This window comes from Pan troglodytes, chromosome 13 (assembly GCF_028858775.2).
Source record: "Pan troglodytes isolate AG18354 chromosome 13, NHGRI_mPanTro3-v2.0_pri, whole genome shotgun sequence".
In the NCBI taxonomy this organism is placed as follows: Eukaryota; Metazoa; Chordata; class Mammalia; order Primates; family Hominidae; genus Pan; species Pan troglodytes.
The window spans coordinates 108,270,160-108,289,713 of NC_072411.2; the positions used below are offsets into that span (position 1 = coordinate 108,270,160).

A 19,554-nucleotide genomic window follows, 5' to 3' on the forward strand; every position below is an offset into this window, starting at 1 on the left:
TTAAATCAAGAATTAGATACCCTGAACAGACCAACAACAAGCAGCATGATTGAAATGGTAATTTAAAAATTACCAACAAAAATCAGTCCAGGACCAGACTTATTCACAGCAGAATTCTACCAGACATTCAAAGAAGAATTGATACCAATCCTTTTGACACTATTCCACAAGATAGAGAAAGAAGGAATCCTCCCTACTTCATTCTATGAAGCCAGCATCACCCTAATACCAAAACCAGGACATAACCAAAAAAGAAAACCACAGACCGATATCCCTGATGAACATAGATGGTAAAACCCTTAACAAAATATTACCTAACTGAATCCAACAACTTATCAAAAAGATAATTCACCATGATCAAGTGGGTTTCATACCAGGGATGCAGAGATGGTTTAACATAAGCAAGTCAAGAAATGCAATATACCACATAAACGAATCAAAAATAAAAATCACATGATCATCTCAATAGATGCAGAAAAAGCATTTGACAAAATCCAGCACCTCTTTATGATTAAAACTTTCAGCAAAATTGGCATACAAGGGACATACCTCAATATAATAAAAGCCATCTATAACAAACCCACAGCCAACATAATACTGAATGGGGAAAAGGTGAAAGCATTCCCTCTGAGAACTGGAACAAGACAAGGATGCCCACTCTCACCACTCCTCTTCAACATAGTACTGGAAGTCCTAGCCAGAGCAATTAGATAAGAGAAAGAAATAAAGGGCATCCAAATCAGTAAAGAGGAAGTCAAACTGTCACTGTTTGCTGATGATCTGATCGTTTACCCTTGAAAACCATTAAGACTCCAGAAAGCTCCTAGAACTGATAAAAGAATTCAGCAAAGTGTCCGGATACAAGGTTAATATACACAAATCAGTAGCTCTTCTATACACCAACAGCAACCAAGCGGAGAATCAAATCAAGAACTCAATCCCTTTTACAATAGCTGCAAAAGAAAAATAATAATAATAAAATACTTAGGAATATACCTAACAAAGGAGGCGAAAGACCTCTACAAGGAAAACTACAAAACACTGCTGAAAGAAATCATGGATGACACGAACAAATGGAAACACATCCCATGCTCATGGACGGGTAGAATCAATATTGTGAAAATGACCATACTGCCAAAAGTAATCTACAAGTTCAACATAATCCCCATCAAAATACCACCTCATTCTTCACAAAATTAGAAAAAACAATTCTAAAATTCATAAGGAACCAAAAAGCAACCCACATAGCCAACACAAGACTAAGCAAAAAGAACAAATCTGGAGGCAACACACTACCTGATTTCAAACTATACTATAAGGCCACAGTCACCAAAAAAGCATGGTATTGGTATAAAAATGGGCACATAGACCAACGGGACAGAATAGAGAACCCAGAAATAAACTCAAATACTTACATCCAACTAATCTTTGACAAAGCAAACAAAAACAAAGTGGAAAAAGAACACCCTTTCAACAAATGGTGCTGGGATAATTGGCTAGCCACATGTAGGAGAATGAAACTGGATCCTCTCACCTTATACAAAAATCAACTCAAGGTCAATTAAGGACTTAAATCTAACACCTGAAACTATAAAAATTCTAATATTGGAAAAACCCTCCTAGACATTGGCTTAGGCAAGGAGTTCATGACCAAGAACCCAAAAGCAAATGCAGTAAAAACAAAGATAAATAGCTGGGACGTAATTAAACTAAAGAGCTTTTGCACAGCAAAAGGAACAGTCAGCAGAGTAAACAGACAACCCACAGAGTGGGAGAAACTCTTCACAATCTATTCATCTGACAAACGACTAATATCCAGAATCCACAACGAACCCAGACAAATCAGTAAGAAGAAAACAAACAATCCCAATAAAAAGTGGGCTATGGACATGAATAGACAATTCCCAAAAGAAGATAAACAAATGGGCAACAAACATATGAAAAAATGCTCAACATCACTAATTGCAAATTTGATTTGCAGGGAAATGCAAATCAAAACCACAATGCAATACCATCTTACTCCTGCAAGAATGGCCATAATCAAAAAATCAAAAATCAGTAGATGTTGGCATGGATGTGGTGATCAGGGAACACTTCTACACTGCTGGTGGGAATGTAAACTAGTACAGTCACTGTGGAAAACAGTGTGGAGATTCCTTAAAGAACTAAAAGTAGAATTACCATTTGACCCAGCAATCCCACTACCGGGTACCCACCCAGAGGAAAAGAAGTCATTATGCAAAAAAGATACTTGCACACACATTTATAGTAGCACAATTCGCAACTGCAAAATCATGGAACCAACCCAAATGCCCATCAGTCAACGAGTGGATAAAGAAACTGTGGTATATGATGGAATACTACTCAGCCATAAAAAGGAATGAATTAATGGCATTTGCAGTGACCTGGATGAGATTGGAGACTATTATTCTAAGTGAAGTAACTCAGAAATGGAAAACCAAACATCCTATGTTCTCACTGATATGTGGGAGCTAAGCTATGAGGACCCAAAGGCATAAGCAAGATACACTGGACTTTGGGGACTTGGGGGGAAGGGTGGAAGGGGAGCAAGGGATAAAAGACTACATATAGGGTGCAGTGAATACTGACCTCACAAATCACCACTGAAGAGCTTACTCATGTAACCAAATACCACCTGTACCCCAATAACCTATGGAAAACTGAAAAAATAAAAAAGATGCTATTACTGCAGAATGGAAGGACTAAATCAGTGCTTCTCAAGTTAAGTGTGGAAAGACGCACTTGGATGCTGAGGCACATTACATGATTATACGATTTTCTAAAGCTTATTCATAATTTCCATACTTATTTTATCACAGACCAGTAACAAGCAGTTTGCAGACTGACACAGGTCCACAGACCATCCCTTGCAAGGACATAATTTAGAACATCTTCAGGATGCTTCCCACTTCTAAGATCAATGACATTAATATTTCAAACCTGGTTGCTGATGAAGAGTAGAGAATTGAGAAGAGAAAGGCCAGTTTCCCTTCATTTAGCAGTGACAAAACCTGGCACCTAGTGCATTCTCAGTATGTGTTTGTTTCCTTCCTTCTTTCTTTCCATATCTGTGAAATGAGAGATACACCTGGCCTACCTCCCAAGGTTGTTTACAAAAAAGGAAAGAAATGATACCTGTGAAGTAACAATATAAATACAGATATTGTAATTACTAAAATGCTATTAATAACCCAAACACAGAGCAGCAAATTCTACACTTGATATTCTAAGATTCCAGGCTTGTCCATAATCTCAAGGCATGCCATGAACTTCTCCAAGGGAAATTCATTTTAATTTACTTTATTAAGACAACCAAACAGCAAAATGGTAATACCTCTAATAAAAACAGCAGAATCAGAAAGAGGCATACATATTAAGAAAAATAATGAGTTTAGTTTTGAAAAATAATGAGTTTAGAAATGCTGAATTTAAGGTATTGACCAAATACATGATGAGAAATATCCAACGAGCAGTTCAAACTCAAAAGAATCATTAGACATGAGTAAAAGATTTGGGAGTCATTCACAAAAAGATAACAAGTAAACCCAGTTAGAATGGCTATCATTAAAAAGACACTATTGGTGGGAATGTAATTAGTACAGCCTCTATGGAAAACAGTATAAAGATTTCTCAAAGAAGTAAAAATAGAACTATAGAACTTCCATTCAACCCAGCAATCCCATTACCAGGTATCTACTTAAAGGAAAGTAAGTCAATGTATCAAAATGATACCGGCACTCATATGTTGATAACAGCACTATTCAGAATAACAAAGAATGGAATCAACCTAAGTGTCCATCAGTGGACAAATGGATAAAGAAAATGTGTTGTCTGTATACATAATGGAATGCTATTTAGCCAAAATAAAAAAAGAATAAAATCATGTCTTTTGCAGCAACATGTATAGAATTAGGGGCTTATTATAAGTGAAACAAGCCAGGCACAGAAAGACAAGTATCACATGTTCTCACTCATAAGTGGGTACTAAAAAACATGTTCACATAGACGTAGAGAATGGAGTGATAGACGATGAAGACTCAGAAGGGTGAGGGGGTGGAAGAGCGGAGGATAATGAGAAATTGGTTAATAGGCACAATGTATGTCATTCATGTGATTGGTACCCTAAAAGCCCTGACTTGATCACTACACAACCTATGCATAACAAAACTGCATGTGTACCCCATAAATGTGTACAAATAATATGGAAATAAAATTACTAGTCATCTGTTTTGTTCTATTTTGATCTGTGTATTAGAATATTTGTGGTATAAAGATGAATAAATTGTGTTCTTTGACCTTGAGGGTAAAAAGAGGTACCTGATAAAACTTTTAAAAGAAACACTTAACAGCATATGGTAGTTTAGATACTCTAACAGAACTTGTTGCCATTCTAAAGCAACAATATACTAGGTAAAATATATGAATGCATTGTTGGTCCCAGTAGGAAGTAGAGGAGATCTCTTCCCCTAACTGCTCATCAAAAAGTAAATAAACAATAAATAGAAAAAACTTGGGCCAGGCACAGTGGCTCACGCTTGTAATCCTAACACTTTGGGAGACCCAGGTGGGAGGATAGCTTAAACCCAGGAGTTCGAAAGTGGCCTGGGCAACATGGTGAAACCCATCTCTACAACAAAATGCAAAAATATAGCCAGGCGTGCTGGTACACTCCTGTAATCCCAGCTACTCGGGAGGCTGAGGTTGCAGGATGGCTTGAGCCTGGAAGGTCACTCCAGCCTGGGTGACAGAGTGAGACCCTGTCTCAGAAAACAAACAAACAAATGAACTCAAAACTGAAGCTAAGTTGGAAGCAGAGAAAAAAAGAGAGGAGGTAGGCTGATTTCAGAGTACTTGCTGATATAAAGTATCATCCCAACAAGATAATGTAGCTAAATTTGAGTTTCCAGGGTAAGTCCAGAACCTATAAAACCAAAGATTACCATGCAAATGAGTAGGTAAGCCACTTTGTGTGACAAAAAGAAAAAACACATTAAATGATAGACTCATACTTACAAGGACCCCGAAGGTGGGACTTACGACATATAGAATATAAAAGTTGTGTAAGAAAGGTATAAAGGGGCTGGGGGCGGTACCACACCCCAGTAATCCCAGCACTTTGGGAGGCCAAGGCGGGCAGATCACCTGAGGTCGGGAGTTCAAGACCATCCTGACCAACATGGAAAAACCCCGTCTCTACTAAAAATACGAAATTAGCCAGGCGTGGTGGCGCATGCCTGTAATCCCACCTACTCGGGAGGCTGAGGCAAGAGAATCACTTGAACCCAGGAGGCAGACATTGCGGTGAGCCGAGATTGCGCCATTGTACTCCAGCCTGGGCAACAAAAGCGAAACGAAACTCCATCTCAAAAACAAAACAAAAAAGAAACATATAAACGATGTTCCTGCTATAGCTTAGGCTCTTGGTTCTGGGCTTAGTGGCATGGTCCCAGAATTTTATTTAATAAATAAACTCTTACAAATAAAAAATTATTTGCTGGGTGCAGTGGCTCACGCCTATAATTGCAGCACTTTGGGAGGCTGAGGTGGGGGATCACCTGAGGTTGGGAGTTCGAGACCAGCCTGACCAACATGTAGAAAGCCCCTCTCTACTAAAAATACAAAATTAGCTGGGCGTGGTGGCGCATGCCTGTAATCCCAGCTACTCGGGAGGCTGAGGCAGAAGAATCACTTGAACCCAGGAGGTGGAGGTTGCAGTGAGCCGAGATTGCACCACTACACTCCAGCCTGGGCAACAGAGTGAGACTCTGTCTCCAAAAAAAAAAAAAAAAAAGAAAGAAAGAAAGAAAAAATATTATAATGGAATGTTATTTTTAAAAACTGTATGCCAAAAACTTAGATAAAAAATGGACAAGTTCCTAGAGAGGCACAAGCTTCTGAATCTAACTCAAGAAAAAACATGAATAAACATACGACAAGAGTAATCACAAAACTTCCCACAAAAAAAAGCCCAGGCCCAGGCCCAGGCGCGGTGACTCACACCTGTAATCCCAGCACTTTGGGAGGCCAAGGTAGGCAGATTACTTGAGGTCAGGAGTTGAAGACCAGCCTGGCCAACATGGTAAAACCTCATTTCTACTAAAAATACAAAAATTAGCCAGGCGTAGTGGTGCATGCCTGTAATCCCAGCTACTCAGGAAACTGACACAGGAGAATTGCTTGAACTCAGGAGGTTTAGTGAGCCTAAATCTCACCACTGCACTCCAGCCTGGGTGACAGAGTGCAACTCTGTCTCAAAAAAAAAAAAAAAAAAAAAAAAAAAGCCCAAGACCAGATGGCTTCACTAGTGAATTATACTAAAACATTTAAAGAATAACTAACATGTTAGATGTAAATGCAATAATAGCCTTCCTTCCTTTTTGTTGTAGCCCTCGGTGGTTGCTGTCAAAATGGGCAAGTGCATGAAACCTGGGAAAGTGGTGCTGGTCCTGGCCAGCAGTATTCTGGCTGAACACAAAGCTGTCATCGTAAAGAACATTAATGATGGCACCTCAGACTGCCCCTACATCCAAGCTCTCGTGGTTGGAATTGATCGCTATCCCCGCAAAGTGACAGCTGCCATGGGCAAAAAGAAGATTACCAGGAGGTCAAAGATCGAGTCTTTTGTGAAGGTTTATAACTACAATCATCTTATGCCTACAGCGCACTCTGTGGATATCCTCTTACACAAAACTGTCATCCACAAGGATGTCTTCAGAGATCCTGCTCTTAAACACAAGGCCCAATGGGAGGCCAAGGTCAAGCTCAAAGAGAGATACAAAATGGGCAAGAACAAGCAGTTCTTCCAGAAGCTACAGTTTTAGACGTTTTGTTTCCATCTTAAAAATTAAATAAATAAATGCAGTAATATAAATAATAACATTAAATTCAAATGGTCTAAACACTCCAAATAAAAAGCAGACACTGTCAGAGTAGATAAATGAAATGAGTAGGAATGAAAGGACACTGTTATACGTTCTTATGCGTGAAGTGGTTTAACACTTGAAGGTAGACTGTGGTAATTAAAGATGTATGATATAAACCCTACAACAGCTACTACAAAAACAAAGCATATGAGTACAGCTAATAAGCTATGAAAAGAGATAAAATACAACCATAATGAAACAGGGAGAAAAGAACAAAGAAGAGGTGAGACAAATACAAAAGACAGTAAATTTAAACCCAATAATATCAATAATCATATTAAATTTAAGTTGTCTAAATACTCCAAATAAAAAGCAGAGATTGTCAGAAGAGATAGAAAAGCAAGACCCAGTAATACATTGCCAGTAAGAAACTCACTTTAGGCCGGGCGCGGTGGCTCACGCCTGTAATCCCAGCACTTTGGGAGGCCGAGGCGGGCGGATCACGAGGTCAGGAGATCGAGACCATCCTGGCTAACACGGTGAAACCCCGTCTCTACTAAAAATACAAAAAATTAGCCGGGCGTGGTAGCGGGCGCCTGTAGTCCCAGCTACTCGGGAGGCTGAGGCAGGAGAATGGCGTGAACCCGGGAGGCGGAGCTTGCAGTGAGCCGAGATCGCGCCACTGCACTCCAGCCTGGGCGACAGAGCGAGACTCCGTCTCAAAAAAAAAAAAAGAAACTCACTTTAAATATAAAGATGCAAATAGGTTAGAAGCAAAAGGACTGAAAAAGATACCAAGCTTTCACTAATCAAAAGAACGATGGAGTGGCTATGTTAATGCCACATAAGGAAAGATCTCAAAGCAAACACTGTTACTGGGATATAGAGGACCATTTTATAATAATAAAAGGCCACTTCATCAAAACAATCTTAAACAATTATGCATCTAATAACAGAAATACAAAGTGTGGGAAATAAACAATGACAGATCCAAAAGGAGAAATAATCAAATTTACAAAGAGATATTTCAAGATCCTTTTCTCAGTAATTGATATAACAAGTTGACAAACATCACCACAGATGTAGAAGACATGAACAACACTATTAACCAACTTGACCTAATTTACATTTATAGAATACTATATTCAAATGTGGTTTGTGATCACAGAATTAAACTAGAAATCAGTATCTGGGAAACCCCAAAATACTCAAAAACTAAGTATCATTTCTAAATAGCCCATAGATCAAACAAGAAATCAAAAGAGATATTACAAAGTATTTTGGGGCTGGGCATGGTGGCTCATGTCTGTAATCATAGCACTTTGGGAGGCCAAGGTGGGAGGATCACTTGAGCCCAGGAGTTTGGGACCCCATCTTTACAAGAAAATAAAAAAATTAAAATTAGCCAGGTGTGGTAGCACACGCCTATGATCTCAGTCACTCAGGAAGCTGACATGGGTGGATCTCTTAAGCCAGGAGGTCAAGGCTGCAGTTGAGCTGTAATCATGCCACTGCACTCCAGCCTGGATGACAGAGTGAAACCTTGTCTCAAAAAAAAATATTTTTAACTGAATAAAAATGAAAATGTATTAAAATTTGTGGGACACAGCTACAACCAGTGTTTAGAGGGAAGTGTATAACATGAAGAGTCAATATTAGAAAACAATAAAGATCTCAGTCAACTGACTTAAGCTGTCACCTTAAAAACTACAAAAAGACAAGCAAATTGCATTCAAAACAAGCAGAAGGAAATAATGGGAATTAGAACACAAAGCAATGAAATTAAAAACAATAAAGAGAATCAAAGAAACCAAAAGCAATATTAAAAGGTGGCTCACGCCTGTAATCCTAGCACTTTGGGAGGCGGAGGCAGGTGGATCACCTGAGGTCAGGAGTTTGAGACCAGCCTGGCCAACATGGTGAAACCCTGTCTCTACTAAAAATAGAAAAATTAGCCAGGCGTGGTGGCTGGCGCCTGTAATCCTGCTACTCGGGAGGCTGAGGCTAGAGAATCACTTGAACTCGGGGGGCGGAGGTTGCAGAGCCAAAATCGTGCCATTGCACTCCAGCTTGTATGACAGAGCGAGACTTTGTCTCAAAAAAAAAAAAAAAGCCTTTAGGGCTGGGTACAGCAGCTCACGCCTGTAATCCCAATACTTCGGAAGGTCAACGCAGGAGGACTCCTTGAAGCAAGGAGTTTGAGACCAGCATTGGCAACATAGTAAGAGCCTATCTCTACAAAAATTTAAAATGGTGGCCTGCACCTGTTGTCCCAGCTACTCAGGAGGCTGAGGCAGGAGGATCACTTGAGCCCAGGAAGTCAAGGCTGCAGTGAACTATGATCTCACCACTGCACTCCCGCCTGGGTGATAGGGTAAGACCCTGACTCAAAACAAACAAACAAACAAATTCCTTATGGCACAATCCTGCATTACCAAAAAATTCACAAAAAGATTCTTTAGGCACAAATTTGGTGGCCAGACAACTGTCAGTTTTCTTTTAAAAACTCAATGAACTTATTGAGGCATTTGGCATGGCAACACCCTCTTGAAGATATAATGAACAGCCTAGGTAGGGCCAATTTTCTTTTCTTTCCTTTTCTTTTTTGAGACAGACTCTCACTCTGTTGCCCAGGCTAGGGTGCAGTGGCACAATCTCGGCTCACTGCAACCTCTGCCTCCCACGTTCAAGCAATTCTTCTGCCTCAGCCTCCTGAGTAGCTGGGATTACAGGTGTGCACCACCACACCCGATTAATTTTTGTGTTTTTAGTAGAGATGGGGTTTCACCATGTTGGTAAGGCTGGTCTCGAACTCCTGACCTCATGATCCGCCCACTTTGGCCTCCCAAAGTGCTGGGATTACAGGCGTGAACTACCGTGTTCAGCCAGGTAGGGCCAATTTTCATTTCTTTTCTTTTCTTTTCTTTTCTTTTTTTTTTTGAGATGGAGTCTCGCTCTGTCATCCAGGCTGGAGTGCAGTGGCACAATCTCGGCTCACTGCAAGCTCCGCCTCCCGGGTTCACGCCATTCTCCTGCCTCAGCCTCCCAAGTAGCTGGGACTACAGGCACCCGCCACCAGGCCCAGCTAATTTTTTCTATTTTTAGTAGAGACGGGGTTTCACCGTGTTAGCCAGGATGGTCTCAATCTCCTGACCTTGTGATCCGCCTGCCTCGGCCTCCCAAAGTGCTGGGATTACAGGCGTGAGCCACTGTGCCTGGCCAAGGTAGGGCCAATTTTCTACAGCTCTCCATTTTCTACTACACTGAAACACAGCAAGGTACAACAAATGACAGGTAGCTGCAACAAGAAATTGGAATAAAGATGGAAGTTTAAAATACAGGACAGGTCAGGCATGGTGGCTCATGCCTATAATCCTGACACTTTGGGAGGCTAAGGCAGGAAGATCCCTTGAGACCAGGAGTTCCAGACCAGCCTGGGTAAACATAACAGGACCCCATCTCTACAGAAAACTTAAAAATTAGCCAAATGTGGTGGTGCACACCTGTAGTTCCAGCTACTCGGGAGGCTGTGGCAGGAGGATTGTTTGAGCCTGGGAGTTCAAGACTGCAGTGAGCTGTGATCATGCCACTGCACTCTACTGTGGGCAACAGCAAGACTCTCGTCTCAAAGAATTAATTAATTAATTAATTAAAATACAGGACAGAGATTCCTCTTAGAGGGCAGAGTGGCAGATACAAATGTGGAGTTACAGGAATAGATGGGTGGGTAAACCAACATGTTTGCCCAACATTAAAAATATAGAGTGCTCCATGACTGGAGCATAATAGCCCAACAAGAAAGTGCTGAATAAGTAAATGAACAAATGAATGAAAAATGAATGACTGAGTGAAGGAAAAGAATGAAAGGGAAAAGATGAAAACAGCAGCTGGGCAAGAAGTAAGGATAAATACCTGTTTAAAAAAAAAAAAAAAAAAAGGAGGAAAACAGTAAAGGAAAAGAACCAGGAGAGCAGAGTATCGTAGTAATCAAAGAGGAAGCAAGTTATGAAAGTGGCCAAGAAAGTAACATGCTACAGAGATAAAGAAAAATGAGGATGGCCACAAATCTGAAACAACAAAAGAAGTATTTTGATAACTCTGCAAGAATAGAAGGCAGAATAGAATATACATTGTTCCTAATCAATAGCATATACTCCCTATACTGATGTCAAGGTTACCTTAAGAATTAAATTAAGAATGATAACTACCATTTATTAATAATTTCCCATGTACCAGGTTTTGGCTGGATGTGTAAAATTAACCCAAAATATCACAAGTCAAATTAAGCTGATACGAATTACCATTAGGAAGTATGACTGATGGTATCTATAACTAAAAAGCTTACGCTCAATTGACTCTATTGTGCTGTATCTGAAAGAACCTGCTAATGGTAAGGTAAGGAAACAGTCTTGAATGACATATAAAATGGAACCTCAGTATAAGAAAAAAAGGTATAACATTCTCCAATACTATCTAGGGGGTAAGTGAGGAACAACTGGGTGGGAGATAAATCCAAAGAGTGGAATAGATACATCTTGCTATTATAATTTAAGACAGTGACCACTAATAAAATCCAACTAACCCTACTTGCTCTAATTCCATGTCCAAATAAGCTTCTGATGATAATTTGCTTCCTGTGTAGTTTTGTTTAGTGACCATTTGTACTATTTGATGATTGTATTTCTCATTATAAGCTGGCATTTTAGTGTACAGATTAGTCTCTAGTGAATCAGTTCCCTAAGCCTAATCACCTCTAGGTATACTAACAAATCACATTTTTAATCCTATAAATTCAAAAACCATCACAGATAGCTGATCTCCCTCTACATTGCTGAATATCTATTCAAACCACAACATTTTAAATAAATGGTTAGCTGAGTAAGTGAGTCATCTTTTGGCCCCACAGACAAGGATCTATCTTGGTATTGTCAAACTGTACCAAGTGAATCTGTAGAATGCTAAAAGGAGTCTCCTAAAAAAATTCGTTTTCTTACTATCATTGAAGAGGATGTGCATTCAACTTCTACAGATCTTAGACAAACACTTCTTTTCCGAAGACATAACATGGGGAAAAAAACTGAAGAGAGCTGTCAGTATACCCCGACAGCTTTCCAATAAGGAAGGTACAAAGAAAACCCCTCAGGAGATCTATCCTAAAAAAAAAAAAAATTGTAGCACAGTAGAAATAAAGAATGGATCAATGTTGCAGAAGATAGAGGTGAAGTAAAAAAGCACTATTTCTACTACTGTGGAGATGTACAGCCAAGGAAGATACAGAGAGGCAAGATAGTGGGACTCCACGTAGCCCCCCAAGGGACCACGTGCAAGTTCCTCAACCTATGTGGGCCTTGCTTTCCTCTTCTGTAAAATGAGGAAATTGGATCAATTAATCTCTAACGTTCTTTTCAATTCTAGGTTCTATTATAATTAATTCCTTTAATGATGAATGGGAAAGGTACAGAAGCAAATTTACCAAGAAAATTTAAGAGTAGCTTTGCTCAAACAATATAGTACATTTACAAACAATATAGTACATTTACTCCCAAGTGGAATCTATTTTACCACCAATTTTTTGGAGTGAAGTCTTTTTTTACCTTTATTTTACAATAAAACTAGATCTAATAACATAAAAGTATCAGCATATATAGTGGGAAATATCAATCTGCTACAGTGGTCATTCAAGAAGGAAACTAGGGCCGGGCGTGGTAGCTCATGCCTGTAATCCTAGCACTTTGGGAGGCCTAGGCGGAGAGATCACTTGAGATCAGGAGTTCGAAACCAGCCTGGCCAACATGGTGAAACCCCATCTCTACTAAAAATACAAAAAAAATTAGTCAGGCTTGGTGGCAGTAAGCTGAGATCACACCACTGCACTCCAGCCTGGGTGACAGAGCGAGACTCCGTCTCAAAAAAAAAAAGAATAAAAACAGAACAGAAGACTTACGCATGTCTTTGATATCTGAGGGTTTCCCGGATGGACCATGCAACCTGGTAGGGCGAGGCCTGCTCTGAGTCCTCTGGTTCCTCTCCGCTCTCTTCAGACCAGTCCAAACCTGGGTTAGACAGGAGATATTGCAAATTAGAAAAAATTTACTTTTATTCAAAATTTAAACTAAAAAGCTACACAAAATAACATAACCCAACATACCTATTGCAAGTACTATCATGGTGTGAATAAATGTCTCCTGATGAATCTCATTTCTATTCTTACAAAGATAATCGGTTTGTTTTTGTTTTTGTTTGACAGAGTCTCACTCTGTCGCCCAGGCTGGAGTGCAGTGGCACGATCTTGGCTCACTGCAACCTCTGCCTCCCGGGTTCAGCGATTCTCCTGTCTCGGCCTCCCGAGTAGCCAGGACTACAGGCGCCAGCCACCACACCCAGCTAATTTTTGTATTTTTAGTAGAGACAGGGTTTCACCATATTGGCCAGGCTGCTCTTGAACGCCTGACCTCGTGATCCACCCACCTCGGCCTCCCAAAGTGTTGGGATTACAGGCGTGAGCCACCGCGCCTGGCCACACAATCGGGTTTTTAAAATGACATTACAACAAAAAGGCTAAGCTATATTCCACAGATGAACTTCTTTTGTCAGACACTTCACTAATGGGGTAGAAACAACACAAGTAAAGAGAGATTTCAGGTCACAAAGAGGTAGAATTTCTTTTCTTTTTTTTTGAGACAGGGTCTTGCTCTGTCACCTAGGCTGGAGCACAGTGTGGCATGATCTCGGCTCACTGCAACCTCTGCCTTCCAGGTTCAAGTGATTCTCATGCCTCAGCCTCCCAAGTAGCTGGTATTACAGGTGAGCACCACCACGCCCAGCTAATTTTTGTATTTTTAGTAGAGATGGGGTTTCGCCATGTTGGCCAGGCTGGTCTCAATCTCCTGACCTTAAGTGATCCACCCGCCTCGGCCTCCCAAAGTGCTGGGATTACAGGCGTGAGCCACCACGTCTGGCCAGAATTTAAGTATCAAAACTTAATACACTAAAATGATGTCAGAAAAACATAAAATACAAACAAGAGGGTGAGAAAAGAAGCTCGATATATGTTAAGGCAAGAAAAAGGTCAATACCTGCTTCTGAATGGTTTTATGAAAACAAACAAACAAAAAAAACATCAAAAAGTGCAGAGTCACTCTACATTTCAACAACGAAGGGCCCTATGATAAAGTGTCAAAGGTAGAAACACTCCATCCCCCTCTCCCAAACCATTCCCTGGCTCTTACCTTCCATGGGAAGATGGAAGGGTAGGATGGTAATGTTCTACTACTAATGAGGTTTCGGATTTCTTTCAATTATTATTATTATTATTATTTTTTTTTTTTTTTGAGACGGAGTCTCGCTCTGTCGCCCAGGCTGGAGTGCAGTGGCGTGATCTCCGCTCACTGCAAGCTCCGCCTCCTAGGTTCACGCCATTCTCCTGCCTCAGCCTCTCGAGTAGCTGGGACTACAGGCGCCCGCCACCGCACCTGGTTAATTTTTTTTTTTGTATTTTTAGTAGAGACGGGGTTTCACCGTGCTAGCCAGGATGGTCTCGATCTCCTGACCTCGTGATCCACCCGCCTTGGCCTCCCAAAGTGCTGGGATTACAGGCATGAGCCACCGTGCCCAGCCTCTTTCAATTATTTTAAACAAAAAATGTCAGACTTTGTGCTCCATTATCTAAAACAAGGTTAGAAGGAAAAGTGGATACAGTATTTATTAATATTTTGTTAAAGGGTCTCGATCTGTTGCCCAGGTTGGAGTGTAGTGGTGCAATCTCAGCTCACTACAGCCTTGACCTCCCAGGCTCAAGTGATCCTCCCACCTCAGCCTCCAGAGTAGCTGGCACTACAGACAGCACCACCATGCCCAGCTAATCTTTGTACTTTTTGTAGAGACCGGGTTTTGCCATGTTGACCAGGCTGCTCTTGAACTCCTGAGCTCAAATGATCTACCTGCCTTAGCCTCCCAAAGTGCTGCAATTACATGCATGAGCCACTGTGCCCAGCCAAATGCTATAATTTTTAATGACTGAATAATTTTTAGCTCCTGACATAAAAGTTTTACCCTTTTAAAAGTCTTGTATCTTGGCCAGGTGCACCGGCTCATGCTTGTAATCCCAGCAGTTTGGGACACTGAGCCAAGGGGATCACTTTAGGCAAGAAGTTAGAGACCAGCCTGGGTAACACACCAAGACCCCGACTCTACAACAAACTTAAAAATTAGCCAGGCTGAGTGGTGCAGGAGACTGAGGCAGGAGGATCGACTGACCCTTGAGCCCAGGAGGTTGAGGCTGCAGTGAGCCATGATCATGTAACTGCATTTCAGCCTGGTGACAGAGCAAGGCCCTGTCTCTAAAAGTTAAGAAAAAAACGTTTTATATCTTGAAGAGGTCTTGATAAAGACTGATGTTGCACAGCCTAAAGTGTAACAGTATGTGGGACTATGTAAGTTTAGTATATCCATACCTCTATGAAACTTACTAGACACCTTGATAACTAGTATTTTATTTATGTCTTCCTTCTTGAGAACCTCAAAAATCAAGAGTATCCTCATTAGACAGTTACATTAAAAAGGACTTCATGGATTGCTTCCATAGTTTAAATGAGTTTACATGTGCCAAATAGGGAAATTAAGAAAAGGTTAATTAAAATGCAAATTATGAATGCTTAAGATTAAATAACACATTACCATTGGCATAAAGAAACTTCAAATCTAATTCCAAGATGACTATCTAAAATGTCAGGTCACCTTTAAAAATGAGTTACTTTCTCAACTGAAATAATTAATAATTTGTAGGGGGAAAAGGTAAAAAAGCAATTAAATGATCACAACATCAACTTCAGTGTGTTGAAAGGTAAGGTCCTTCAAAGTGACATTTAAGGCACCACTGAAAAACAGAACATGAGTTATCTTTTATTTGTTTCAATAGAATAATTTCTCCTAAGAAACCTCTGAGGTGTCTTGACTTTCTCTGAGGAAGTCAAGATCTAAGTCATAAAAACTAAGACGGAAGTGTTTTTCCTGCTGTGAAACTAACTGTCCAATAAAGCAAACCTTTGATCTTGGCTTCATTATCACTAGTTTTAATGTAACTAGCTGACATAACTAGCCCAGACAGGACTATAAAGGCTAATAATAAGACTGAGTTTTTATTTAAATACTCTTTGCTGACATGAATACAGACTACACTCTGTCATAAGATTACAGAGTATATGCATTACTATTTCTGGTTTCCCCAAAGTAACTTTTGCTTTGAAATCTTAGGCCTCTAATATGTTTGCATTTTAAAAAATTTAAAAGGGCGTCCGGGCATGGTGGCTCACGCCTGTAATCCCAGCACTTTGGGAGGCCAAGGCGGGTGGATCACCTGAGGTCAGGTGTTCAAGACCAGCCTGGCCAACGTGGTGAAACCCCATCTCTACTAAAAATACAAAAAATGAGCCAGGCATGGTGGTATGCACCTGTAATCCTAGCTACTCAGGAGGCTGAGGCAAGAGAATCACTTGAACCTGGGAGGCAGAGGTTGCAATGAGCTGAGATCACACCACGGCACTCCAGCCTGGGCAACACAGCGAGACTCTATCTCAAAAAAAGAAAAAAAAAATTTAAAAGGCTGAAAACTTTTTCTGTGTGTTTTCATTCTGTTTAAAAATGATTAAAAAATTGCTGGGCACAGTGGCTCATGCCTGTAATCCCAGCACTCTGGGAAGCCGAGGCGGGCAGATCACAAGATTAGGAGTTCAAGACCAGCCTGGCCAATATACTGAAACCCCGTCTCTACTAAAAATGCAAAAAATTAGCTGGATGTGGTAGCATGCGCCTGTAGTCCCAGCTACTCAGGAGGCTGAGGCAGGAGAATCGCTTGAACCCGGGAGGCGGAGGTTGCAGTGAGCCGAGACCTCGCCACTGCACTGCAGCCTGGGTGACAGAGCAGGACTCCGTCTCAAAAGAAAAAAAAAAAAAAAAAAAAAAAAAGATTAAAAAAGCAGCCCCTAAGATGACATAATATTTCATCATTTCAAAAGCTAAAAAATTATCAGCATCCAGAAATAAATGAAATTATAAATAAAAATTTAGTAGATGATGCCGGTAAGTGTTGGAATTAGAGGCAAACATTTTTTAAAAATTGTTATATTTCGCCGGGCGCGGTGGCTCACGCCTGTAATCCCAGCACTTTGGGAGGCCGAGGCGGGCGGATCACGAGGTCAGGAGATTGAGACCATCTTGGCTAACACGGTGAAACCCCCGTCTCTACTAAAAACACAAAAAATTAGCTGGGCGTGGTCGCGGGCGCCTGTAGTCCCAACTACTCGGGAGGCTGAAGCAGGAGAATGGCGTGAACCTGGGAGGCCGAGCTTGCAGTGAGCCGAGATCGCGCCACTGCACTACAGCCCGGGTGACAGAGCGAAACTCCGTCTCAACAACAACAACAAAAATTTCTTAGATCTCTGCCTCAAAACTAATGTCTAAATGAGTTCCAGCTAGATAAAATGTCAATAATGAAATGATAAAAGGACTAAAAGAAAATATGGGTGAATATGTTCATATATTCTTGGGATGAAGAGAATCCAAATAAGGAAGCAAGCAAACCAAAACCCAGACTCAAAAGAAAGAAATCTTAAAGAAGAGAATACATAAAAATTTTAACTTTTAAATTCCTACAATGGATATTTCTTTTCTTTTCTTTTCTTTTCTTTTTTCAGAGACGGGGTCTCAGCTCTGTCGCTGTGGCATGATTATAGCTCACTGCCAGTCATAAGCTCTTGGACTTAAGGGATCCTTCCGCCTCAGCCTCCCAAGTAGCAGAGATTACAAGTTTGCAACTGTGCCTGGCTATAACAGATACACGGAAGCAAAAAACAAAGGAGAGGAGGGAGAGACTTTCCAACAAATATAATATACATATAAAAAGCTCTTACCAATCAATAGAAAATAAATATATGGATTGAAGAAGTGAAAGGCAAAATAAACAAAATGTCCAAAAATCATATGAACAAATACTCAACTATATTATTAATCCAAAATAGCAGTTCTGAAAGTATGGTCCACAGATACCCAGAAGTCCTTGAAATATTCTTGGAGTATATAGGTCAACACTATATTCTTTCTAAGAAGTTTTTTTTTTTTAATTTAAATTTTAAAAGAGAGAATCTCACTATGTTTCCCAGGCTGGTCCCAAACTCCTGGGCTCACGTGATCCTCCTGTCTTGGCCTCCCAAAGTGCTAAGATTACTGGCATGAGCCACCTCGCCTGGCCTCAAAACTATTTTCAACAAAATAATATTAAAACATTATGTGCCTTTTTAACTGTGTTGACACACTGATGGTATAAAAGCAATGACGGGTAAAACTACAGGCTCCTTAATTACCATGAATCAAGGCAGTGGCATCAGACTTACTAGGAGTCATTGTATTCCTCACGCCATGCCTCGCAGTTGTAAAGGAGTTTTATTTGAGAATATTCTTGTTTGTTAAAGATTATTTATTTTTATTAAATCGATCCCTGAGCACATGTCTTTATACTATTCTGTGTGAGTAAATGTGAATCTGCTGCAAAGGAAGAAAGTATGACAGCCGTCCTGAGGAAGAGGACTTACACAACTGTTTTTATTGCAACCTGACCAAACTGCTTTTTCTCATTCATCATCATTTTTTTGTTTTTGAGATGGAGTCTCACTCTGTAGCCCAGGCTGGAGTCCAGTGGTGCGATCTCGGCTCACTGCAACCTCCGCTTCCCGGGTCCCAGTTCAAGCAATTCTCCTGCCTCAGCCTCCCAAGTTGCTGGGATTACAGGCACGCTCCACCACGCCCAGCTAAGTTTTTTTATTTTTAGTAGAGACGGGGTTTCACCATGTTGGCCAAGCTGGACTTGAACTCCTGATCTCGTGATCCACCCGCCTCGGCCTCCCAAAGTGTTGGGATTACAGGTGTCAGCCACCACACCCAGCCTTCATCATCATTTTTATTTGAAAGAGAATCTGACAGGCCAGGCACGGTGACTTGTGCCTGTAATCTCAGCACTTTGGGAGGCCAAGACAGGAGGATCAGCCTGGGCAACATAGTGAGACCCCATCTCTATCAAAAAATCTGAAAAAAAAATTAGCCAGTTGTGGTAGTGTGTGCCTATGGTCCCAGTGACTTGGGAAGCTGAGGTGGGAGGATCACTTGAGCCCAGCAGGTCAAGGCAGCAGTGAGCCATGATCATGCCACTGCACTCTAGCCTGGGCAACAGAGCAAGAACCTGTCTCAAAAAAAAAAAAAATTATATTTTAAATTTATCAGTTTTAGCTTCTAATATTGTATAAATAGATACAACCCATACACAAGAGCTTTATGGTTTCCTTATTAATTTTTAAGTGTAAAGAATCCTAAAACCAAATATTTGAGAAACCCTAATCTAAGATATGTAAATTTAAGCAGATTTTCTATCTAATTTGCAAAGGCAATAATAACAATAATAATACTACCCAGGGCTGATAAAGATTTAGAGAAACTGTTATTTTCACACACTGCTTAAAGAAGATAAGCTGACAAAATAATTCTGAAGAAAAATTTGGCAACATATATCAAAACTTTTTTTTTTTTTAAAAGCTAAAGCTTGGAATCAGCAATTCCACTTTTAGTCTGAATTAACAATCTATTTGAAGAAAAAAAGATGTGGCAATAATTGTTTTACTGCAAG

The 19,554-nt window shown here is 40.5% G+C and overlaps 2 protein-coding genes across 9 annotated transcripts in view; one reads left to right on the plus strand and one right to left on the minus strand.

The window, feature by feature from the left end:
- Positions 1-19,554, minus strand: part of INO80D (INO80 complex subunit D) — a 101,290-nt gene that overhangs the window by 40,323 nt on the left and 41,413 nt on the right. For all 8 annotated transcript variants that reach the window (XM_516046.7, XM_054680136.2, XM_063790661.1 and 5 more), the window contains one exon: positions 12,829-12,937. In XM_516046.7, the coding sequence (XP_516046.3) occupies positions 12,829-12,937 (109 nt within the window). The remainder of the gene's footprint in view (positions 1-12,828; positions 12,938-19,554) is intronic.
- Positions 6,429-6,842, plus strand: LOC107973896 (large ribosomal subunit protein eL27-like). Its single transcript, XM_054680138.1, has one exon. The coding sequence runs from the start codon at positions 6,429-6,431 to the stop codon at positions 6,840-6,842; it is 414 nt and encodes a 137-aa protein (XP_054536113.1).